Source organism: Agelaius tricolor, unplaced genomic scaffold (assembly GCF_023055355.1).
Source record: "Agelaius tricolor isolate 1412-34295 unplaced genomic scaffold, bAgeTri1.0.p SCAF_27, whole genome shotgun sequence".
In the NCBI taxonomy this organism is placed as follows: Eukaryota; Metazoa; Chordata; class Aves; order Passeriformes; family Icteridae; genus Agelaius; species Agelaius tricolor.
The window spans coordinates 6,134,679-6,161,054 of NW_027269287.1; the positions used below are offsets into that span (position 1 = coordinate 6,134,679).

The 26,376-nt window shown below is 38.1% G+C and overlaps 2 protein-coding genes and 1 long non-coding RNA gene across 11 annotated transcripts; 1 reads left to right on the forward strand and 2 right to left on the reverse strand.

Annotated features, from left to right (window-relative positions):
* Window positions 1–526: 526 nt before the first annotated feature.
* MBLAC2 (metallo-beta-lactamase domain containing 2) lies at window positions 527–6,167 on the reverse strand. Its single transcript, XM_071448726.1, has 2 exons — window positions 5,621–6,167; window positions 527–4,026 (listed from the first exon to the last, which is right to left on the reverse strand). Exons 1-2 carry the CDS (start codon window positions 6,063–6,065, stop codon window positions 3,638–3,640), a joined length of 834 nt encoding a protein of 277 aa, XP_071304827.1. The 5' UTR covers window positions 6,066–6,167; the 3' UTR covers window positions 527–3,637.
* On the forward strand, window positions 5,933–20,997 carry LOC139600505 (uncharacterized). 9 transcript variants are annotated; one of them, XR_011682579.1, is made up of 5 exons: window positions 6,301–6,436; window positions 6,582–7,959; window positions 8,592–8,719; window positions 13,583–13,630; window positions 14,358–20,997. It is a non-coding gene; the product is annotated as an uncharacterized lncRNA (long non-coding RNA). The 9 variants fall into 9 exon arrangements; XR_011682584.1 differs by lacking the exons at window positions 6,301–6,436; window positions 6,582–7,959 and adding an exon at window positions 6,158–6,202; XR_011682582.1 differs by lacking the exon at window positions 6,582–7,959 and having other exon boundaries at window positions 6,184–6,314.
* On the reverse strand, window positions 20,326–26,368 carry LYSMD3 (LysM domain containing 3). Its single transcript, XM_071448725.1, has 2 exons — window positions 26,108–26,368; window positions 20,326–24,115 (listed from the first exon to the last, which is right to left on the reverse strand). The coding sequence occupies exons 1-2, from the start codon at window positions 26,366–26,368 to the stop codon at window positions 23,507–23,509; spliced, it is 870 nt and encodes a 289-aa protein (XP_071304826.1). The 3' UTR covers window positions 20,326–23,506.
* Between the last annotated feature and the right edge of the window lie 8 nt (window positions 26,369–26,376).

Consider the following 26,376-nt stretch of genomic DNA (forward strand, 5'->3'; position numbering starts at 1 on the left):
GTTTTGGCTAGCAGCTCCCTCGTGTAATAGCTAAAGTCAAATAAATTTAAAACAAAACATAATGAATGTTTTTTTTTTTCATTACTTCTCGATAATTTCTACACTTCCTAATTCAATTTGAAAGTGAAAGGACTTTAGATGGAGTAGTAGTATTTTGGGTAATACATGGTTGAATTTTTAGACCCAAGAGGTACTGCTTACTGATTTAAGTTACATGTGCATTAATTATAAATAGGAACTTGGACCAGTGTTGGTTGAATGCTGAGACCTAGATTTTTAACATTAAAGAATAATAATTCCTCCTTTTCCTCCACCTTTATCTCCCTCAGGCTCTCCTTAGCAGAGCTGAATTACTTTGTTTTCTTTGGCTACAGATGTCTGCTTTTACAAGACAAAGTGCATGTACAATGTGTAAACATTTTAAATGCAGTTTCTTTCTCAGAAGCATAATTCTGCTAGGAACTTGTAAATATAGTCCATCTAGAATGAAAAGTGCTTCTGTTGAGAAATATGTAGAAATCATTACTTAAGTGCATAGGATTATAATATTTTATTATGATAATACATGAAAAAAAATTAATTATGTGCAAACTGTAGTTTAACATTGTAACAGCCTTGACAGATTACAGAACAAAACTTCCCATCTGATTTTTATATCAACTCCCCAGTCTATTGAAAACTGCATCAACATATATTTAGATGTTACTAAGAAATCAACATAGTTCTAAACGTTCACATGACACAGTATTTAAACTTACAATGCATTTTTCAAATAGTTAATCCAAGTAGTGTTAAAGGACCACTGTCAAACTCTTATGATTAAAATTTGTTAAGTCTTAACAAAAATAATCAGAAACCATTCTCTTAAGATAATTTAAATATTATTTATCTAGTAGTGAATTTCTTGTAATACAAAAAATAATTTCATGACTCAAAAAACTACTTTCATTTGGATTAGCAGCAGTTTACTAACAAACTCCACTTTGGGTTACGTGCATGTAAAGTTCATTTCTGAGCTAGGAAATTATCCCCTAGATTTTGGTAAAGTAAAAAAGTCAAAGTTTTGGTTCGTACTTAGTGGACTTAAGCATAGCTTAATAGGGCATTTTGACAGTGATCTGACCATTTAAGGATCTTTGCTGATAGAGATATCGAGCACAGATTTAAACACAAATTATGGAGGATGGAGGTTATTCTTTCCTTCTGAACTGATGTTGCCTGTGAGTCTTCTCATAAAAGCTCAGGCTTTAAAATATAGTAAAATCTGGCTACAGAGATTCTAATATTGGATCAAATAAACAAACTGATAGAAGTATAACACAGAATCTCAATTCAAAGTGATCTTACTTTTCTAGTGAACATCTGCAAAACTTAGCAACTTGACATCCATATTGGCAGGCTTTGGATTTCTTGGTGACTGCTTTAACGCACAGGGTTACCACCAGGGCTCCCAGAGTCTTCACAAATGCATTGTTTAAAAAGAATGATTATTACTGGTGTTACACCACTGTCAACTAAATTGCAGGAATTCAAATAATGTGAGGTAACCTGTGACACCATGGCATCCTCTCGATAACCAGTGTAAGCTTTAGAAATATATATACTTCAGCCTGCTTCCCATGCTGTTTTTGTATTTCTTCCTCTGCCAACTGAGGCAAAGATAAACACCTCTTGGTTTTATGATATAAGTCTACCCACTGAACACTCCTCATCATACACTGATGTACATGGATTTCTCAAAAAAAAGAGACTGTGAACTGACAAGTAACAGGTCTTTGAAGTGCTGCATCTCTGCACATGGCCTGCTCACTCACAATTTTGCTTGAGCTTGGAGATAGGCACTTCTAAGAAGAACTAGGCAACAATCAATACAAATCCTGGTAAAGAATATATTCACAGTAAAGGCAGGAGTGCAGTCATCTATGAAAAGGAAAAAGCCTTACCTAAGATACTTGCTTTTATCATTTTTAGACAGAGTTGCTTTTTAAATTTTGTAATAGGTTAGTCTTTTTTCCACAAGAATTTGCATCTATTTAGAAGGCTATCAACTTCCTCTCCCTCATGCCTTAAGACAGAGCACAAACTTCTGGCTCCCTTATTATTGACTATGATGGGGGCAAAACCTTCTGCATGAAGTGAAAACCAAATAAGAAAAGTTAAACTGCACTAAAATTTGAGAGAAGCATTTGCAGTCTTTTTTTGAACATATATATGTCTATGTACAAAAATAAATTCTGACAGTGTCCATTTAAAAAAGTTAAATATATACAAACTGTTAAAATAATTACACAAACTAACCATTTCAGCGGCTTTTAAATATCACCCATTCAATTTTCATAAGCAAATTGCAATGCTATTTAGCATTTCTCAATATATTCAACATATTTTTTGGAACAAACTCAATGCAACACACTTTACATTTCAGAACAACTACGTGCAGCACATACCTCAGATGCAAACAGTAAACCATTTGAGTTACATTCACTTTGTGATAAAAAGTGTACTGACTGCTTAATGCAGCACCTTCACGATGGCAAGGTCATGTTAAAGTCTCAATCCCTCCCCTAACACAGATGATTAACAACCAAGTTACAACACTGTCACATAAAAATATCCTTTAGCATAAACAAATGCCTTAAGTTTGTCACAGTTCCCTTCTCTCAGCTTTCCAGAACAACAAACTCTCCAAATATTTTTATAAGCTGATCAGAAAAAAATAAACACATCCAGCAAAATCTCAGTCCACTTTGTACAGGGTAATGTAACACCTTAATTCACTAGTTCACAAACTGTCTAATTGCTAACTCACAAGCCTACAAACAAAACAGTTCCCTAGCCAATGGTGAGAGTGCTCCTGCTTGCTCCCTTTCGCCTGGTGCAGTGGTTCCCTGCACCACACCAGGAAACATGAAAGCCTCAACAGTCTGTCTGCACCAAAAGCTTTTGTGATAAACTGATGTATCTGTGACTTACAGCTTGAAAGTTTGGTCTATAGAATTTCCACGTGTTTATGTATTCTAAAGAAAATGCCAAACGAGTACTTTGCAAAGATAAAGCTTCAAGTGGTGAGAGGTGCAGCAGATAACCATGCCCACAGGTGGCAATGGCTACAGAATTATCACTTTCTGCTCACGGACTCCTGCATAGGTGTTGCTCCTGCTCTGACCTAATGGCACTGGTCCTACCACACACTAGATCTTAACAAGAGCTCTCTCAGGTCAAAACCTGAGCAGGAGGTGATGAATAATCACAAGTCTAGTACTATATCAACAAGGTTTCAAGCATGAATGTAAAACCTCTCCTTTTAGTATTTATCCATCTGCCAGACTGTAACAAAAATAAAGCAATATATTTCAATTTAAATAAATAAAACAATATATTTCAATAAAACAATATATTGCAATACATGTAAAAACATGCTCTGAAAAAGTAGAAAGAAAAACTATAGCTTTGGCTAAAGCTACTAGTTTACAGAGTTTTTATAAAAATATGAATAAAGTAGGAAAAAACAGGGAGAATTTTTGAGCTCACCTCTATCAATTGGCCATCTTTTTGCTAACACTGCTTCTGCTTGTTATTGATGCTTTCACAACCCATTTGGTTTTACAGCATGTGACAGATCACACAAAATTGACTGTCACTGAGAAGTGATTCTTGAATTTGCAACACGAAGTGCTATGCTTGCAATGGATCTCATAGCACACGTAGAGATCTTGTGACAGATTCCAGCTTGGGAAATGTAGTTGGAAGCTAAACAATACAGCCTTTCTGCTCCAAATATATTAAAGTGCCCAGGTAGTACCTTCTCCACAAGACCTCTATCTACTAACTCTATCAGGCGCTGGCAGCTTGCAATGTAGTCACTGATTCTGCTGTAGGGAAGCCAGTCGATCATAGATCCATCATACACCACATCTCCGCTGAACAAAATCTTCCGGTCCTTGTCATGTAAGCAAATACTGCCTCGTGAATGACCAGGCATGTGCATGACAGTGAGCTGTCGATCTCCGAGGTTGATCACATCCCCTGCAAACAGATTTATTACAGGAAATTGTATGCATTTGCCATGTTTCCTAAATGACATAAAGAGAACTAGGTAGTTCTCTATGCATATACTCATATGCAGAGTTGATACATACTACCTATTGCAACAGTGGGAGTGGGGCATTTATTTTCTTCGTGAGTGCCAAAGAGGTGTCTGAAATACAAGCTTAACAAAATGGTATTTTCCAGTGATACTAATGGTTAACACAGGCTTGGGTTGTATTAATGGAATATACTCACATTCTAATAAATTGCACAAGGTGAAAAGCAATGCAGTAGAGAAAATGAAATGGGAACAAATAGAATACAACTAAGCTGGGTCTTCAACAGTTTGCAAAGAACGTATTTCACAATTTATTATAATTTGACCTTTAGAATTCCTTTAGAATTGCACTGCTGTTACTCCTAAAAGGCATAAGGCTAAAACATAAATTGCTGGAGGAGAACCAAGCAAGACAGGTACACACCTGTCTTGACACACTTTCTCCACTTCATTCATTAAGATATAAAAATAGAACTTTCTTACTATTAGGTCATTTTTTTGACAGCTTAAATGTGAATGCCTTTTAGTTGTACCAGCCACTGAACTGATACTTGTGTCTCATGTCTCCGTTAGCATCTTAGAAATTCTGATGCTACTCTGGCAGCCAGTGTACTTGCTCTTTGAAAAAAGTACTTTTTTTAAAAAATAATTCTCCCTACTTTTTGAGGAAAAAAAACAACTCAAACTTCTATTGATTTACTATAGTTAAATGTCACTATAGTTATTTAACTATTATTATAGTTAAATGTCATCCAATCTTTACTGAAGCTTCCAGTAAGTTCAGTTCTGCTTTTCCAGCAACTATGTGGGATGGCCTAATAAAGCCAAGAAAAGAGTAAGCACTGTGCCTAAGGTGTCACCTGTCTGACACCCACTCTTTAACATCTACTGAATAGTATTGCATAGTTTAGGTGTTTAGTTACCAAAAAAACCGAGTCACTGTCTCCCATTAGAGACTAAATGATCTTTTTTTATCTGCAACAAGCCACTTCTGTAAATGCTACATCAGTAACACGTGATTTTTTAAATTTTACATAAGTCAGGTAAGATTCAATAAATGTATTTATGTAAAATTCACGTAAATTCTGTAAAATAAAAACTATTCTCAGTAGATATTTCAGGAATTGTTCTGTTAACTGCACTTTCCATGTTTTGACAGCTTATAAACAATAAAGATCACCAGATGTCAGAACATGACCTGCCGACATACCATTTGAAACCTAAGGATAAACCTGGGGTACTCAATTAGTCACCTAAAACACTGCTGAGTGATTCTTATTCTATATGGAAAAAAACCCAGCCGCCAAAACCTTCAGAACTGGTAGAAACTATTTAACCCAGTACGAGTCTTTTTGGTCCCATGCTGACTGCGGGTGGCTTTTAGGTCCACAGGAGTGACAAAATTAATCAATTTGATTATTTTATAAGAGGACCTGGGTAAACCAAGAGGCGCTCAGCGGCAAAGAAGCTGCTCCGTAATACCCAGAGCACTGTGCCCCAGCACCCCTAGGCGCGGCGAGGCCGCCCCCTTACCCTCGTGCAGCAGGCGACTGGGCCGGACGGGCGGGACGCGGAACTGCCGTGCGCTCCAGCCGGGCCGCGGCGGTCGCGCCACCTCCCGGTCTGACAGCCAGGTCACGGCCTCGTAATTGTCGCCTTGGAGCAGCGCCGACGCCTCGGCGCTGTGCACCGCCACCTCCTCGAAGTGCTGCAGCCCGCCCGAGTGGTCGAAGTGGACGTGGGTAGCCACGGCCAGCAGCGGCCGCGGCCCGGCGCCCTCGGCCGGCGCCAGCAGCCCGGCGTCACGCAGGTAGTCGGGCAGGCTGCGCAGTCCAAGCCCCGCGTCAATCACCACGTCTCGTTGCGAGCCCCGCACCAGCCAGATGTTGGCCCGGTTGCCCGACTCGTAGAAGCGTTCCTGGATCCAAAAGATACCGCCACCCAGGGGCTTGTGCGCGAACCACTCCAACGCCGACATGGCCCGGCCGGCGCTGTGGGCCCGCAAGCCGCCCCCCCGCAGTGCGCCGGCGGCGGCACGGGCGGGGCCGAGCGGGGCGGGGGCGGGCGCGGGCCCGGCCCACTGCGGCAGCGGCAGGCGGAGCGTGACGGGGCCAGGTGAGGTGTGGGGAGGTTCGGAGAGGCTGTGGGGGGCTCAGCCGTGGCGCGGCACGGCACGCGTTTGAGCCCCCTTCACCACTGAGACCCGCCGGCGGAGGGGGTAGTAAAGGTGAAGCGCTGCGGCCGTGAGGGGAGCGGCAGGACCCTCTAGGGGTGACGGGCCGTCAACGAGGGGTGGGGAGCGGGAAAGGAGCGGAGAGCAGCTGAGAGGGCTATTCTCACACGGCAGAGGTTAGTGACCCTCAGGACAAATATCTTCTCCCCCTTACTGGCTTTAGTTAAAAAGACACCCACAAAATTTCAGTATTTAATGTTCGGTACTTTCTTTTGTTTATGTTCTTCCCTTTAACTGATGGCACCTGCCTCTCAAAATCAGAGAACACAACCACCAGAACACGATCAGGAATTTTGCTGTGAGGAAAGCGTAGGATACCGAGAGCTCGTCTGAGCGCTCAGTCTTCTCAGGTCTGCTGTTGTTGCACCAGCCGTCCGGCAGCTGTCGGGGATCCGGATTCCACGGGCCTTTCCCTTCTGAAACATAAGCTGCCTTCCCCTGAGTAACTGCCCGAGAAAGTGCATATGTAGGTTTGGAGGAATTTGAAAAGCCTAAATCTGAAAATCTTCTCTTTTATAGATGACACACAGACTACCCGAAAACAAGAAAATACACCCTTTAGATCCTTTAGAAATCCCCCAAGGCAAACAGAACGCTAGTTGGGGTAACTTTATCATCCTTAGTGGCTTAGTTGTCCAACTCTTCAGGATTTTTCCATCTGTCACTGTCACTTTGTGCTGTCAGTAAACATAAGCATTCTGAGGTTTTTAAAAAATCGTAGGTTTGGGTAAAAATGTGTAGTTGAAATGCTGCTAGTTTTAAAGTTTATTCTCATCAGACTAATGCAATGCCATTTTAAGCAAATTTACTAAGAATTAACTTTAAAGCAGCTTTTAAAAAATGGACCTTCATATTCACTACATTTAATGCCTTTCCTTGTTAGCTTAGCATCTTGTTTAACTTGTGTTGTGTTGTTCTGCTGTTTACTTTTTTTTTTTTTTTGCATCTAGATAATTGCTCATGTTTGGGGCTTTACAGTGTCTTTTATCTTCTCTATTCTGCAAGGCTCGCATCTTGCCTTTCATCCTATTTTCAGAGGACCTTCCCTTCCCTTCCCTTCCCTTCCCTTCCCTTCCCTTCCCTTCCCTTCCCTTCCCTTCCCTTCCCTTCCCTTCCCTTCCCTTCCCTTCCCTTCCCTTCCCTTCCCTGTTTTTTTCTTAAAAAAATATTTATTTAGGTCTCTCTGCTTATTTATTCTGTGCTGCAGAGTGGCATGGAAATCTAGAATATGATTTTGTTTTATCCACATAGAGCTTATTCCTGTTGAAAGTAACAAGTAGGAAAAACACTGGCATCAACATGTTTTCTATGACCTTAAAAAAAAGGCGTTTGCTTCTGTATGGGGGGAACCAGGTGCACTCGTACAGGTACAGCAGTAAGTCTGGAACAACCTGGTTGTACTGAGCAAGTACAGTGACCTTGCAGTTACTAGTGAACAGCTCATGGGATTTCTGGGCTTCGACCTTGCACCAATCTGAGTGGTTTGTGGGAGTGAGCAGTATCACAGCGCTTCAGCTTCTCTTGGAGCCCGTTTATTGACATCTTCCCCCATTCTCACATTTTGATTTATTTATCAAGCATGGGTCGTGCAATTAATGGGATGAAGCTTGGTATAACATGAAAGTGGAGAGAAGTGACTGTAAGTGTTTTGGAGGCTCTTTTATGGCCTTTTAAAATATTTCAGTTAGAAACAATATCCTTTTTTTTTTCAGCAGTTAGCTTGCAGTCCTGCTGGAGTTTTTCATGACTTTTGATTATCTTAATTACCTCTTTGCCTGTGTCACTTTTTCAAGATCCAAAAATAGTTACTAAGATAAAGGACAAAAAATAGTCATGATGAAGAAGTCATGAATGACAAACACAAACTGCCTTTTGGAGAAAAGTTCAAAAAAAACACTAGAGTGCAGTCACAGAAAGTTCAGGATTCTTAAACTTTTTTTTTCACCTGTTTCTGGTTCTTCTGGTTGAACTCAATCCAGTGCATCTAGGGTTTTGAAGAAGATGGCTTAAAATTCCTACGTTAGGAGGCAATTTCAGGCATGCAGAGGTAGCTAGCAGAAATAAGTGAATGAAGCTGAATTTATGCTTGTATCAAATTTACAGTCTGTGGAAGAATCCAAGACGGGCATTGAAAATGGCTTGCTATTTAAAAATGATTTCTGGTTTTAAAATGCCTGTAGTCTTTGTTAGATACTAACTTTCTTGGTAATATGTACATCAATTTGAAACACATAAGGAAAATATATCTTTAAAAATCTATAATATTTTCAGTACATCCAAATGGCTAGGTCAGGTAGAGGAAGGGGACATGCTTCATCTGCCTTCAACATGGAGGTTATTGGCTTTGGTAAAGATGCAGCTCTACGTGATGTCATCTGTAAACCTCACCATAATTTCCAGTAAGTATAGCCAGTATCTTGGAGCACAGTCTGTGTTCAAGTAAACTGTGTTCACACTCATGTTTAGAGAACATAGAGAACTTAATGAAATATATGAACACTCCTAAGAATTTTGGATTTTATAATAATGTAAATCACCATTTTTCTTAATTCATCATCAAAGGGGCTTTCCTTCCCCTTTGCTAACTGTTGTATCACATCTTTAACAGGATTGCTTGCAAGGAGTTAGTGCATTGAAGTCCTCATCATGATTTGGTTTTCTGGACATTACAAGAATAGATACACTGGATACTTGAATTTTCTGAAATGAGTTTATATTAATCTTTGAAGCTATAAATAAATTTGCTGATTTTAGAAAATTACTATTTATGCAAACATGAAAGATTGTGTATGATTGTCCTGTACTGCAGAAGCCAGCATTAGAAAATAACTGAAAGATCCTTTGTGTAATTAAGGAAGCATAATTGAGACTTGGCATTTAGGATGTATTTGAAAATCAAAGGGGAATAAAGACCATCTTCTGACCACATTTTGATGTGCAGGGAAGCTTTTGACTTACTGAACCATATATTATTCATCCTCTTAATCCAGCATTACAATTAAGATGTGTAATTTCATATTACTAAGTCATCTGTAACTGTTTTTCATGTGAATGTTGCAGTTTGCTTGGTAGCACAGTTCTGTGCCATCTGAATTCTGTATACACTGCATCTTTTGAGGTACAGTCAGCCTTACAGGAGAATTACTAGCCCCAGTATATTTAATTTATACCCTGGAGAAGGTAAAAGGCTTTCTTCCTTCTGTGAACAAATTTCAGAACCAAGTTAAACTTCTCAGGGCAAATCTGGTGCCATTCAGGAAAATCAGAGTTAACCTAGCTGTATAAGTAGAATCAATAAAAAATTCAAGTGTTGATTTAATGACTGGGCAATGACCAAAAGTATGTTACAGCTTTGACTAACTTACAGTGAAATTATTTGAAGCAGAGAGTTATTGCTGCTGCATATTCCTATTAGACACTTTCTGAGTTCACACAGTTTCTGTAAATGCAATTAGAAACACAATTAAGGAACATCAGCAACATTAAGTGATTTAAAGTGTTGGCCAACTAGCAAATATAGATGGAAGCAGTAAGCTCCTTTCATGGTCCAGATCTGGGACTTGTGAAACACTTCATGCTTTGCAACCTACCACTCAGTTATTGATTTAGCACCATTTATCACATGAGAGAAACAACATCCATTCTGTAATTCTGCCTGTAGTATTCTGGATATTTTTAAAACTGTTTTTGCATATTTATCTTTCTCACTTTCAAGATTCAAGTTAAACAAAAACAAAACACCCCAAAAACAAACCCCCACAAAAAACCTCCCTCGAACCCCAAAAATCCAACTCTTAACATTTCATTTAAATTCAGCTGGTAGAAACTGTGTGAGGGCCTGGTTTTAGACAACACAACCTCATGATAATAGTCATAAGAAGAGTGTCCATGTTATTCAGATTGCATACTTAATGTAGCTGTAACACTGTCACTGAAGTGGTTAAGAACAACACTACTCTGACTGAAGAGAGAAGGAATGGTTTCTGAGAAAGTTCAGTTGGTGAGAATAATTGCTTTTGGCAATTAAGAGTTTAGGATTACTATGAATGACTGTGTAACAGTTTTAATAATTTTTTTCCCTGATTTTGTCCAAAATGCCACATCTGAGGGGTGGGTTATAATTACAACAGTGATGGTCTTCAATTTAAAAAGCTTGTTTTTATCTCAGTTGCAATGTGCAGTTGTCTCTGGGACTGCATTCTGTGGCAAAAGTGGTCTAGCTTTAAGAAAACTGTGGAGTAGATTATTTTTAACTGATATTTTCTGTTACCTGGTTGACAAAACATCTTGTAAAACTAAGAGGGTGTCACAAAGTAGGCTGTAAGCAGGAACTTCATAAATTGTCTTTGCTACAAGAGTGAATGGATTGTTATAAAACCTCAGAGTAGTATCTGCGAGCCAAATGGTCTTTTGAAGTGTGAGAAGTGAAACGTTTTAATTAGTTAGGATGTATCTGTCTATCTTTCATTATTCAGGTAGCAAATGAAAGCCCTGTCTCCTTCTACCTGGAAATTTTGATGTGAAATGTGCCATATAGCATAGATTTCCATCATTCAACACTCATTTTGAGAGAATAGCAGGCATATTCTATAGAAATTTCTTTATTTACCCCACTATGTAAGTTACGAATCACTCATATTTTCCTCTAGGTGTATCTGCCAAGACTGGGTGACTGCCACCTTGGCATTGGTTTGGAATTAGTTCCTTGGTTGTGAGTGGCAAGAGTCAGTCAATGTATTTTTTTTACTGATGGCATCAGCAATTTTTTCTTCACTAAAGAGCCTTGAACTGAAATCAAAACTATTTGTTTCTTTTCCTCTCTTTGCTGATAGTTTCCTACATCTATGAATGCCCCTTGAGACACTGTTATTTTAATTGTAGACTCTTTCATGCACACTTTTGGGAAGGTTTTCTGTTTGTCTTCATAATAACTAAGTTTAAGATTTAACTTCATCTATGATGTCTTCTTTTTCCTTGGTGAATATGCACCTGAAGGATGGAATGCCATACAGAGAGACCTTGACAGACAGGAGAAGTGGGTGCATGGGAATCTCACGTAGTTTAATAGTGAGTGCAAGTGCTGCACCTGGGTTGGGCCATTGCCAGCACATTGAGGGAGGGATTGTTCTCCTCTTCCGTGTTTTGGTGGGACCCCATCTGCAGTTCTGCGTAAGCTCTGGGGTCCTAGAACAGGAAGGACATGGACCTGTTGGAACAAGTCCAGAAGAGGCCACTCAGTTGATCAGAAGGAAGGAGAACTTCTCCTATGAGGAGAGGCTGAGAGAATTGAGATTATTCAGCTTGGTAAAGAGAAGTCTTCAGGCTGACCTAACTGCAGCCTTTCAGTATCTGAAGGGAATTTACAGAAAAGATGGGGCAATAGCATGTAGTGACAGGACAAGGCAGAATGGGTTCAAATTGAAAGAGAATAGGTTTAGATTAGACATTAAGAAGAAATTCTTTACTTTGAGGGTGTTGAGGCACTGACACAGGTTGCTCAGGGAAATTGTGGATGCCCCATTTCTGGAGGTGTTCAATGCCAGGCTGGATGGGGCTTTGAGTAACCTGATCTAGTGGAAGGTGTCCCTGCCCATGGCAGTGGGGCTAGAACAAGATGATGTTTAAGGTCCCTTCCAACTCAAACTCTTCTGTGATTCTATGAGTTTGTGATTATGTGCTAGAAGTCTTTCATGCTAAAGGTCAAAGGTTATCTTTGTAACTATTTTTTGTAAAATATCTGCAAATATTATCCCTACTTGGGTTAACAGTGCAATCAGATTCAGTAATTTTGCACTAAGTGGATTTTGCATGTGGTAATTTGTCAAGAAAAAATGTGACTGATTTAAAAATACTAAAGTTTTGCTATTGCTTTTGGCATTAGAGATTGTATGTAAAAGGTTATTATCCATGTATAAATGGATGTACTTGCACAGTATGACTACTATGAATTTCTCAATTTACTTCTTGTGCCTGGAAGAGGGTTAAATGGATTAAAAGTGTTTAGCTGCTGTTTTGGATAGGATGCAAAGCTCTTCCATTGCAGAAGTACTGGAAGTCTTGGAAGCTGGTGATCAGATACAACCTTTTGAGACTTAGGAATACTGGATACTATTTATGAATAACACAGTGATGTTAAATGTTGCTCATTGGTTTTGTAATAAAGATTTGATTGTGAAACTCTTGAAGAGTAGAGAATTACTGTTATATTTGATGTTTCAACTTAGTCTCTAAATAAATCTGCATTTAACAATTCCATGTTTTCAAGGATAAAAGAATAAATTATAGTATTTTTGGAGTGTTGGGTGTTTTTTGTTTGTTTTGGAGTGAGGTTTTTGTTCAGTTTTTTTACTGTTTGACAACAAGAAACTGTTCAACATGGGATTAGAAAAATATACTCTATGTTCAGTTACAGGTAAATATCAAGGACTGTCTGGATTGCCTTGACTGTGAACTAAGTAACACTTTCTCTATAGTAATTGAGAGATAGTCAGGAGTACCAGGACAATGCAAAGGAGCAGGAAATGTGGACACCAGGAAATGGCTGAGGTTATCAAAGGCTAATTTTCTATGAGCCTGTGAAATGTTCTGATCTTTTAAGTATTTGATTCACTATTTTTCAAACAATAGAAAGGTAAGAAATTATTACCAAGTCATATATTCCTTCCAGTCCTGTATTTTGAGAGTTATTGTACTTGGCATGATTTCAGATCAAGGTGAGTATTCTTTTGTCAAAAAAAAAAAAAAAAAAGGAAAGAATATGCTTTTATTTATTTACCCTGTTGTAACAACTGATTAGCAGCGCAAATGCAAACTTAGGCTATCACTCTTGTACTCCTTTTTCCTTACTCACTTCATAAGAGTTTTGAACAGGGAGCAAACACTGATGTTACTAAAAACAACCCAGCCTTATGTCTGTCATGGGAAGCTATGTTTTATAATATCAGCCTTCCCAAACCATATCTTTATAGCTCACTACTGCAAACTTAATTACATAATAAGTAAGTTGAAGAGCCTGTGGGCCACTGGAATGGCTGAACTTTGTCTCCTTGGGATAGAAGCCAGTTGTCCTTATGTGGGTAAAATGGCAATCCTGACTCCCGTTTCTCAATTTAAATTACAGCTAGAATTCCCTAAAACTGTTGTACTAAAACATTTTGGCATGTATGTAGATAGGATCGAGGACCCTTCCTTTCCCTGGTGGCAGGGGAAGGATTACTGCTGTAAATCATAATTTTTCTATATTAAAGCTATTTTCTGTACAGATAGGAGAAGACTCCTATGAGAGATGAAAAAGAAGGCAAACAAAAAAGGTATGTTATATATTTTAAGAAACAAATATTACATAGTAGTTGAGAAACAGAAGCTGTAACAGAGATACTTAGAGGAAAAAATGCTAGAAATGTTAATTAGTCTAAATCATTAAGGCTTTTGGCAGATTTTTTCCATAAATATTTTATTAGTCTGCCTTTTGTGGTTTTTGCTTTGCTTCTGTAGCATGTTTTAACTTACTGGAAAAGACTTTCCTTCCTTTCTTCTGCCTTTTATGTTGATGCACCATATTAACATACAAGATATGTAACAGTGAAAAATTTTTAAAAAATCCACAAATCTTTTTTGTTTTGAAAACTTGTATCTTTTGTCAGCATTCATCCCATTCAATAGTAACTGGCTGTTCAGGTTTCCTTTATATTTTGGTTTCTCAATTATCTTGTTAATGATTTGGTTGATTTTTGAATCTTTTAGGCCTTTTATATGTAACTTAATGTGGGTTATTTTCTATTTTCCCTGATTTTACTTTATTTTCAGCTTTTGTCTGCAGAATCGTGAATCAGATCCTTGAAAAGCAGTTGGAACTAGTAGTGGTAGTTCTTACAGAAAAACATCTTTATTACGCAGCATAATTTGTTTTTCAAAGTGTTTTCTAGTATGACTTATGACTTATTTTAAGTTCTTTGTAGAAATTTGTGGCCTCCTTTAGCTGTCTGTTTATATATAATTGTTTGCTTTCTTCCAAGTCTTTAATGTGTCATTTTTCAGTTCACAGATAAAACAGAAAAAGGAATGGGAATGTGCATAGTCACAGAGACTGGCTCAGCTGGAATCTTTGTTCCCTTTTAGAGCATCATTGAGAAGCATGATACAGAAGGTAGACTGTAACATTCAACTGAAAATGAAATACTTATTTGCAAAATCTCCAAAGATGGGACCAGAATATACCTGGGTTTTATTCCAAAAGAAGAAACCATGGGCTTTTATAAGCCTATGCACAATAGTTTTCGCCCTGAGATCATAAAAAGAGAATGACTGCTCAGTGGGGGAATTTTTCTTTCTTTAGTTCTGATTTCTTTACTGGCTCTTAAAAGTACATTCCTCTACATGTTATAATGGCAAAGATCAGCTGACCATCAGAATTTGATTGGATTAAAAACCAGGTTCCCCTAAAAGCAAAAACAATGTGGGGCTAAGGGTTTTTTTGTGGACTCCTGATGATACATTTAGTTGTTGTTTTGTTGTTTTTTTTGTGGAATCCTGATGATAGAGAGTTCTATATTAGTCAGGAGGTTTGCACATAGCTGATCAATGACCCATTAGAGCTCCTGGTACTTGTCTTTTTTGACACATTAACCATGGTGACACTTAGGTGACACTTTAACCATGGTGGAACAAAGGTGAACAAATCAACAGAATTTGTACAGAAATTCAAACCAAGTTCCTACCATTCTCCCTTTTTAGCTTGCAGGAGTGGTTTTGGGATCAATACAGTTCAATGCACAGAGGCAGCTTTACTTTTACACACCTCCCCTCCTTTTTTTTGGTTTCCCTGGATGTTTTAACTGCCTTCTCAGTGACAAAACTTTGGGTAGAATTCCACACTGACCCTGGGCTGTGAAATGCAAAATCCTAGATACCAGCAGTGCTTGCTGAAAAGAAAAAATACATAAATAAGATAAATAAAAGTGTCATCTGGGTTCAGTAGGCCAGCCATATGCATAGGGATATAGCACTCAAATGTATGCATTTTAGCCCAAGTACTGGAAGACCAGGAATTAGACTGTATTCTATTGCACCTCTAAGGTAGGGAGCTATTTTGCTCCCATAGTTCTAACAGTGAGTCAGTGTTGTCCCTGACATATTTTATGAAAATCCTTTCGCTAGGATTTTTTTCCTGAGAAGCTGAGAGGTCTCAGAAGCGAAATGTAAACAATAATTATCTGATGGCTGTGGAATGTGGTCTGGCGATGGTTCATCAATGGGTGCATCTTTGATTGGTCTCATGTGGTTGTTTTTACTTGATGACCAATGACAGCCAGCTGTGTCGAGGTTGTGAGCAGTCACAAGATTTTATTATTCATTCCTTTTTTTGCTAGCCATCTGATGTCTTCTCTTTCTTTAGTATAGTTTTAATATATCATTTTCTTTTAATATAATATATACCGTAAAATAATAAATCAGCCTTCTGAAACATGGAGTCAAGATTCTCATCTCTTCCCTGGGGTTGCCTGCAAATTACACACCGTGTTTCTAATTTATAAGGGCCAAAGATGCCCAGCTCTTAGAGACAAATCTCATGTCTGTTTGTTCTATATGTATTATCTGTAAAAGCCTGCAGGAGGTTGTGCAGGGATGATAATTCTGAATTGCACTTTCTGCTTGTTTTCCTAAAAAGCCTACTTCATTCTGGATGTGTTTATTTGATGCTGTTCATGTTTTTGCAGAGCAGCTTGACTCCCCTGAGCTCTGTGCAGCACTTTAGTCATATAATCCTTTCCTAGGCAAAACACTGGAATAAACTCAATGTTATTTATGACAAATGCTTTTGATAAAATATAAGTGTTTTCTCAGCAGTTCCCAGTGTTCTCCATCCTTGAGCATTTGGGGAACTTTGGTTTAGGGTGCTGCCATTCAAGTAACTCTTACCTGGGTATATAGTTTGCTATTTTTGAACTTTGCTCCACCATACAGTTAATCAGGGAGAAACTTGATAAAGATTATGCTCATGAATCAGGGGACTATGCAGAAATACACAACATAGATTCATTAGAGGAGAGCCAACTGTAGTCAAAAAGCCATGTAGCTGTAGTAATCATGCCTTCTGTTGGAGCTAATGAACTTCTGCCTTTTTTTAACATCTACTTGTCTGAATTATTAATGTTTTGTATAAATCAGTAAAAATGAGTTTTTATTTTTTCAAGATGATTAAACATAACAAGCGAGATTCTGTTCTAGTTTCTTAGCATTTTTTAAGTATAGAGGTGACTAGTATTTTGTGAAGCTGAATGTTGTATTTTAGCCCAGCCTTTGGTCAACTGCTTGTTCAAACTGAATTTCAGCCAGGCATCTCTTATGTAAATCAGCCATTTGCATCTCTGTGAATGATGTAGCTCAAAGTCTCAGGTAATTTTAATACAGATAGTATGGGATTTCTGTGGCATACTCAGGATGTATTTACTCTTAAGAACAAGTAAAACAAGATAATTTGTCTTTTTCACATTAACAAAAAAAATAACAGTAATGTATTTTATTTCACCAGGTGCAAAACCAAAAAAGGCAAAAAACTCTGAGCCTAAAAGTAATCTGGATGTCATTGAAAAAAAATTAAGTAAGATGTGCATACTCTTTCTAAATTTTACAATAGACATTGAAGGAAAATGAAACCTAATATGTTTATTAGTACAAATGGAATAACAAACACACACTTTTTCTGGTCTTGTCTTGCTACTCTGACAGACAACTGTTCTGCAGCATGGTGGCACAAGGGTTAGGGTACGAGTCTGGCTGTGGAGAAACCACTTTCTTTGCTTTTTTTTGTACCTGAACACAACAACCAACTGCTCTTCACTGGGTAGCAACACAGTCTAATGTAAATAGTAGAGTTGCTATTGGAGCTTACAGAAGGAGGAACTAGTGCCAGTGTTTTTAAATCTGTTGCTATTTCACCCATCTACTGATGTTGGAACTTGAAAGAATTTACTAAGTTGAGAAAAAACACAGAAACTTAGGACATGACCGCTGTTTTGTTGGCAATTACTTAACCATGTGTCAGTGGGAACCTTTAAGGTGAAACAGCTTTATATTTTTTCTCCTGGTGATCCACCAGTTGTTTAAAGTAGTTATATTATTACATATGGTATGAGGTATTGCTTTATCAAGTATGAAATGGTCTTCTGTCAACTGTTCTAACAGTGGATAATAAAGGGGAATTGTCATGTCAGTTTATTACACAGGACATGGTTTTTTATGGCTGATGCTTGACCAAGTAAATCCTTATTAAGTTCTTGTGCTTCACATCATATTGTAAATATTGACACGCAAGATTTGCACAGCATTGTTATGCTAACTGTCTTGCTGTTAAGTGCATCTCAACTCTTTGGTAGTGTGGAGGATATGCTGTTGCTGTAAAATGGGATTATCTTGTTAAGAGATTGCCTTGTGACAGGTGCTAGAAAAGAAGGATGAGGAAAAAGAAAAACCTGAAGATGAGAAAGACAAAAGACAAAGGTGAAGATGATGAAGAAGCAGAAGAACCAGAGGAATATGATGAAGAAGAGCATGAAGAGGTGTAATGTTAGTTTTCCTATTTATACAGAGTCAGATCCCAGTCATTGATAGTGTGTTGACTGGCAAAGAAATGTCCCAAGCTCCCAATAAGGCAGAGTTGTTTTGGGAGAAATTATTACATTAATTGTCTTTGTTGCACTACATTGCAAAAATTTAAGCGACTGTTCTAGACTTATTACTCACAAAGAGCTCTGATAAAAAGATCTTGTACATAAGAATGTGTTTACACAATCAATACACACAATTACTCCTTTTTATCACGAAAACAGTGATGCCTATTGTTTCATATATATCAGGACTTCATTACAGTATTTTCCTTTTTCTTTCCCAATAATCTATTACTGTTTTAAAGTGTGGGTGCTCAAGTGCAGTTTAAATAATTTTTCTTCTATAAATTGTCTTCTCTACCCATACAGTGATTTTTTTCCCCATTGGTTTAGGAAAATGACTACATTTCTTCCCATTTTGAAGATGGAGATGGCTTTGATGTTGCCAGTGATGACAATATGGTTGAAGCAACATAGTAGCTGTTGTTTCTAAGTATTAAACTGCTCAAGCCTTATACTACCTGAAGCAGTATATTATGGAGATAGGCTGAGTATAAATAGACTTAATGCTTTAGCTCTTTTGGTTTTAAGCAGACTCTCCAAAAACACACTGGAGTTTAATTGTACTGAATAATTGTACAGAATAATTATATTCTGTAAAAGAGGCTAGGGAATCCTATGTTTTGTTCTTTTGCTAAGTGCTTTGCAGACATGCCTTTTTATGGTCCTCTGGAATGCCTATGGATAGAATAGGGTATGCCATTGTGTTTCTTCTGCACAGAAAAAAAGTATGCATTTTACTTGAAATTGTCTAAGCATTTGCACTAGTCAATTCTATGCCTCAACAGTAAAATGTTAAAACAAATAATGAAATTCTTGATGACCACTACAAAAAAAAAAAAAGACACAGAGCCTTTACGGACATAAGCTGCTTGTTGGTAGCTGACTCCTTTGAATAACTTTTAAGTAACTTCTGAGTTCAGGTAACTGAAAATAACTGACAGCTATGCATTTCAACATAAACTGACTTGGAAGAACCAATGCCTGATGTCCTAATTAAAAAAATAAGAAAATGCCAAGAAAAAGCAAAAGCTTAATGTTTGGAAGCATCCTTTTTATTTGAAAACCAACAGCTGTAGTGTTGAAAACTTATTACTGAGATTAGATGCTTGAAGAATGCTGTGACAGCACATTCTCTATATCTTACTGTCTTTTGATAGTAAAAAATAATATTTTTTATTGTTACTACATTACTGTTGATCAGGGGTTTTGGGCTTTTTATGTTGCTTGGTTTCGAAGTGTTATTTTCTTTTAAAAAAAGTGTTTCACCTTACTGATGACTGGGAAACAATTCTGCATTATTCTGTGAACTTCTGATATACAAAACACAGATGTGAATGAGGCAAGGATGCTGAAAATTAGATTTGCCTGCTGTGACTATAACTGCTTCTGCTAGCTGTTCTCCCTGTGCAAGGTGAATTGTGAGACTCCTTACCCCCTACAAAACAATGCAAATAGATGGAACCATAAAATTAATGCTAGAAAAGTTACTACACGAGTAACAATTTGTTGACAAGTTGTGGCTTGCCTGAACAAGTACAGCATCTCATTCTGTAGCAGACAGTAATTTTTGAGGACCGATACTTTCTCCATTCATCATTCTTCTAATGGGCAAGTGCCTTCCTACTGCACTGTTGAGAAATATTACTCTGGTAAAAATCAGATCTTTTTGAGTCCTTTAAGAGGTAAACTGTAGTCACCTCTGTCATCCAGAGGGAATTGCAAAGTCTTAGGCTGGACCCTCCAGGATTAGTTTAGCTATGGTAAATAAGGCCATTGATTAGGAACAAGTTCTTCAAGGACACAGATCAGTGCCAGGGCACTTCTGAAAAGCAGTTAGATTGTGCTCTTCCAGAGGTGTAATACTCGCACCTCTGCTTAGCAGCTGATTTTCTGATTGCTTAGAATTTATTGCAAGACCATAATGCCAATAAAACTTATGACTGTTCTTTAGTCTGCAGCAAACTTCAAATTTGGACATGCATATATTCAAATCCTAATTTATAGCACAGAAGAATACTGCTTTCAGTGTCATCTCACCGTCAAAGAACTTCACTGATCCCTCCCTTACTTGTTCATACCTATTTCTAAGAACTAAAATGTTCTCCAAAATTTATGCAGAGAAGTTCAAAGTTTACAAGGCATGAACAGAATAAACCATAAAGGCTGCAATTATGGTATGCTAGATAAAAATATTGCCAACAAAGTACTTGCTGGCTAAGGATTTTTATTGTAGATCATACATAAAAATTGGCCTAAACAAATAAAAGTAGTAGCGTGCTGTAATAAAAAATGCAAAATACATAGAATTAAAAATATATTAGATGCACCATTTTCACTGCAGTCTAAAATAAAATCTTTATTTTACATATATTACTTACATTTTTCTAAAAGCAGAGGAGCAGAAGTATTTAAAATAAGACTTGCATCCTCACTCAGAAGTATTTCACAAAGTTGTATTTTCAGCCCTTATACAAGTTACAAAGACTATTTGTGAGAACTTATTCTGAAGTATACCAGACTTAAAACATTTAGATTTTTTATGATCCAGCAGTGCAATATGCACTTAAGTTTAAAACTGAACTGTTGCAATTATTCCAAAAGGTGATTTACAACTCAATTATTCCATGTTTGTGGGGGTTTGGGCTCTTTTTTGTTTGCTTTTGGGGTTTCTTTTGTTTATTTGTCTTTGGTTTTGTTTGTTTCTTTAGGAAGTCAGTTTCTAGAAGACTACCTTCAGAGATTTTATCTTGAATACGATTTAAGTTCCTCACAGAGCAGTTACCCGGTTTATTCCAGGCTGTGATGATGAATTACCGGCTGTGTTGTACTTTGGAAAAAAGCTGTAAATATCCCCACATTCTGCAGCAAGGCAGGCCAGCTGATGGCTGTAGATTACCAGGATCAGGAGTCCTACAGTCTTGAAAAGAGTTCTACTGTATCTTCTGATAACGTTAACTCTAATTAAATGTGCTGTATGAAATATGTTACATAATACATATGTAAAAACATATCAGGCTCTTGGTATGGAATATGGTCCCATAAAATAGCTACTCCTTTGTGTTTTTCTGTAGACTGCTTATTTTAAGGTAAAGGAAGGCATATCACCCTTAACTCGGTGCCAGTAAGCCACAGGTCTTTGACACTGTAAAAGCCCAAAGTCTGGGACACACTAGAGGACTCTTCAGCTGTACCACCACAGACCTCTGTATTCATACATCAACAGGTCAGAGACCTTCCTGACCTAGTTGAGCCACAACCACAGTTAAGTTCATTTCTGTACCAACAGCAATTTAGTAACTATCAGTCCAAGTATGTGCTATATATTAGGCTTATGCTGCATCATCACAATAGCTAATTTAATGTTCTTTGATGAATCCATAAGAAATGGAAGGAGATAAAGTATTAGAACTGGTGAGTTTCAGCAACAGGATGGGAGAAGCAGCAAAACAATAAAATTATGCAGCAAAAAAATTATGCATTATATACCAAATTTCATCCGATATAGAAAACATTTGTTTTTATGTGCCAAAGCTTTCTTGTTGGAGTGAGTCACCTTTTAAAGTTTTAACCATGAGAGCTGTATCACTTTAGCCACCATAAATTATTTTGTGAAGCATTTTTGCATATAGAACTGCTACCTCAGTGTTTATGTTTGTCTTACTGGCATATTCGCTTAAAGAAAATAACTACTATTTGAAAGGATCTTTGAAAACAAGTGTAATGCAAATCATCAAGTTCATGCTGTTTGTAATCTCTTTTCCAGTGTGGAGACTATGAGTAGGCTCACTATCTCCACAGATGCTCCTTTAATCAAAAAGTTCAACAGTAACATAGTTCAGGCACCTAACTTTACACCATTTTCCTTCAAGCTTTGCCCTGCCTCAATTTCAATATAATACAAGTTAGGCAATTCTTGTTCGTACACTTGGCATGCGTACACAGTGAAGACTCTCTGCTCCATTTCTTGGGGAAACAGGTGCTCCAAGAATAAATGGGGCCTAGGTCTTCACTCTCAGAATCTCACAAAAGCATTTTGGAATACCTCAATAGTTAGAACACGTTCACTTTACCTTTTTGTACTGCATATGAGTCAAGACACTCATTGAAAAAATTACAATAATAGTTTAAAGGATGCTGTCTGTTTTTCCACTTCTCTCTTTTTAAGTCCTAATCAAGTTTGTTATACTGGGTTTTGGTAATAAATGCTGTTTTGAACAGGGCAATGGAATTCTTACTCCACAGGCAAATATAACCAAAATAATTATAGGCACCATCTCAGTTTTTATTTAAAAGTATTCTGAGTACACAAGTACCTCCTTTCTGTAAAAAGAGTCCAGAGGTGTGGGGCTTTATTTATGTTTTTTTATGGGTTTTTGTTTGTTTTTTATCCTGAAGCATTTTTAGATGGGGAAGAAAAAGAGGAGAAAAACCAAGGTTGATCATGAAACTCCAAGAGAAACATTCATAAATACACCAAGATGTAAAGTACAGGTCTGTAGTACAAGTTGTCTATTCTGCTCAAATTTGCTAGCAGGCATTAAATAGCATTTGAAGTCCTCTAGGACATTTCAGGAAAAAGTTAAGAGCTTGAGGTTCATGGGCACAAGACCAGTATTAGTATGCTCAGTACCCACATGACTGCTATCTGAAGAATCAGTTGGTCCTGAACTGAGATTAACAGGATGGGAAAAAAAATAAATCTATTAGCAGAAAATAAGGACTACTGGAGCAGTTACAGGAACGTGCCACACTTCAGCACTTCTTTCATTCTACACACAGGTGACCCGATGAGAATGCAGTCCAGTCAGTTTTCAGGAGGATACCAAGGAACAATGTAGAGTTTCAAGAGGACTACTAAGTGGACTGTGGTGAGGCACAGAATGACAGAGAAAACAAATTACCCTAGTGCCTATACTGAAAAGTACCAAGGAATGAGTTGACTATAGGCACAAGATTTCAAGTTTAAGTGCTACTGCCTCTGTAAAAAAGAACTTCATGCTGGCTATTAATTATGGAATGACTGAGTTTTAAAAGAAATCTTACTCTATAAGAAAGATAAATTTTGAGAACACCACTTAAACTTAGAACTGTAAACCTGATATTAAAATGTCAAGTGTACTATGAATTCTGTAAATCCTTTCAGATGTTTAAAAGTTAGCTATCCCCATATGCCCACTTCTGGGCTGTAAAACACGGAACTCCTTATGTGTTAGTTTGAGCTATATTTTTTCATCTCATCATTAATTAAGAAACATGCCTATCAAAATAGAAAAAGGTGCAAAGCTTCAGAGATGACTTCATACCTTAATATACACCCCAGTCTTGTAAATTGCCTATCTCAGGCATATTCAGAGATTATGTGATCCCCAGAAATATCCTTGTAGTGGAATACTGCCCATAAAGGCAAGTGACACATCAGTACACTTCTCTACATTCCAAGTGCATTTTGCATCCTGTGGATTCCCCTTTACCTATGTTATGTATCTACAAACAACAGCTGTCTAGGGTCTTCCACTATTAATGCTGAAGGTCTCCTTGATTATCAACTTTCATCATATTTGTTGGATTTATTCCATTTTCTGTTTCTTTCTGATGTGATACTGCTGTGACAAACAAATGAGAAGATTCCATTGGGAAATGGTGACTGACATCTGCTTTCACTAGAACTTCATAATACAGGAGATAAAAAACTGGAGTTACTATGCCAATAATCAACATAATCACTACTGCTGTCCACCATCCTATACCCCAGTCTGCCCCATAGTAAGGATCCTTGCATTTTTTAGTTTTACCATCAGTTTCAAAACAGATCTGTTGGGCTGCTAAAGCAGAAACAACTTCATTCAGATTCTCTCTCTTTGTATCATTACACTTCACTATTTCTTCTATATCTCGATCGACTTCTTTTAAGAAGTTGCCAGCAGTCTCATTAGCGGAGAATTTATCACAAAGAGATGTTTCCTGTACTTCTGGGGAATATAGAGCAGGCCGAAGAGCTGGTCTTCCTTTTGGAGATATATGGGTTTCAGTCAATACACTGAACTTTTTCACTGGAATTCTGATAGATCTCAGGGCAAAAAAATCTTGATCGTTGATAAGATTGTTAACTCTCTTGATATCTGCAACCTAAAAATGAAAACAACAGCTAAAACATCGTATTGCATTGAACCAAAACTCCCTTAACAGTACTACACCTTTAAGAAATACAAGTATTTTGTAAGGAAACAAAGATAAGGCCTTTGTTTTTGCCATACCCAAGGGGCTTTTCCTTTTCCATATTCTTGTTCAAAATATCATTTTGCTCAAATTAAGTTCAGATTTTAAGCTGAAGTCTAGGGCAAGGCCTTTGGTTTTTATTATCATTAAATTTGTGGGTTTTTTTAATTGATACCCATTCATACAGTATGAGTACTGTATTTTTGATACCCATTCATACAGTCAGAAGAGGTCAAAGACCAAATCTGAACAACTTTACAGCAAGAAGGAAATTAATTATGATGCAAAACCCCTCCCACTTCAGGTAAGAAGACTGGAAGTCACTTCACATAGATACATTAACTTATATGTATGTTCAGCTATCAGTTGGCAATTATCTCTGTGAAATTAATGAGAATTCACCTCACTTTAAGTTTTCAAATTATGTAAATTACTGTTAATTTCTAATTCAGTGAGAAACTTCTGAGTTAGGAGTTACTACAAAGTATGAGTTTGCAATTCATCTAGTCACAGGTGTGTTTTTTTGCTGCTTCTGGGGGCTAAGGCAGAAAACAAGTATAACTTTTAAACTACTGTAATCTACTTTACCTAAGTCAGCTCTCCCCTTTTCCTATTCTTGTTCAAAATTAATCTCACTTTGCCTGCAGTAAGTTCAGATTTTAAGTCTAATGTGAAACATTCTGCAGAGATTTAAGTGCACTGGCATAATCACTTTCAGATGGTAACTCCCTCACTGTAGCAGGCACAGCCACAAACGTCACCATAATGAAGTACTTCCAAATCAGTGCTTTTCTGCAACACCTGCAAAGCACACAGGAATTACAGTCACTTGAAGATGCACTGTATCCAAGTTCATGCAAACCTTTTTAATGTGTAGAAATCCTTCAGCTGCTATGGTGGTGTATTTGTTAAGTGTATGATGTTCAATAAATTGGGTAAGAATAAAAGACTGCCAAATGCAGCAATTTATGATTCCACCAGAATGCAACTTATACTTTCTGCCTCAAGTCCCGGGATAGCTCTTCACATTCTCTTGAATTTGCAAGAAAGAGTACAATTTAGTTATCCTTCCTTTCTTAGTGAGGCCTGACCTCATAAAGCTGCTCAAAATACCCATTTGCAGTAGGTTCTGAAGCCAAGACTTGGTTATTGAGGCTAAGGTCTGCCATGATTAGTTATGTCAAGACTTTAATACCTCAAGTCACAACAGGAGGCCCACAATTCTGTTTCTGCCTGAAGAATTAGATGACAGTGTATTCTGTATATACGGATTTTCAACTTGACCTCATGACACCTGTGCACTTAGCAGTCAGTCCCATCAACACACACAGCTGATTTCCTGTTTAAACTGGAAACATCAACCAAGACCAATGCCATTGCCTTAATAGTACTGGCAGCTAAAATTACTGGGTAGGCAGGACATTTACCAGAATAATGTAAGAACTGAGCTAGAAGTAGTGAGCACAAGGAAGGGTGCACAGGGGTGGAAAGTTCCCAAAAGTACAGCATGCTCATGCTTAAAATTTAGTGGAATTCAAAGGAAAAATATGGAGGATATTTTTCCCGTACTTTGATGGAATTAGGGCTCCACACAAACCCTTAAGATAGTTCACCCTTGTCCCCCAGCCCAACAACGAGGATGGCACTAGATGTGCCGACCTATGACTGGAGAACAGCTTTGATTGTAACACTCTGAGAGTGTCACAACCAAAACTATGCACTTGTTTTTCACACTTATATTAGTTTTAAGGGGAAAAGCCCACGGAACCGGAACCCTGCCCTGTAACACGAACACTCCTGACGTAATTTTCCACTTCTGAAACACACGGCGTTTCCTACGTGCTGCCTCCGGGCGCAGCCGGCCCGGGACCAGCCTCGCGGGCCCCGCTCCTGGGCACTTACGGAGCAGCAGAACTGCAGTGCGATCGCGTTCAGCGTGTCCCCTTCACGGATGTCCTTCGTCAGCAGGACTATATCATCCAGCCTGTCCCTCGACGCGCTCCGCCGGACCTTCTCCCTGCCCCGCGGCCGCAGTTCTGACAGCTCACCCTCCTCCTCGGGCCCCTCGCTCTCCGTGCTCACGAAAGGGTACAAGTGACCGCCGGTGAGCGGCTGCGCCACGGCGGACGGCTGCAGGCCGCTGCCAGCGCCTCTGCCGGCCATGCTCCGCG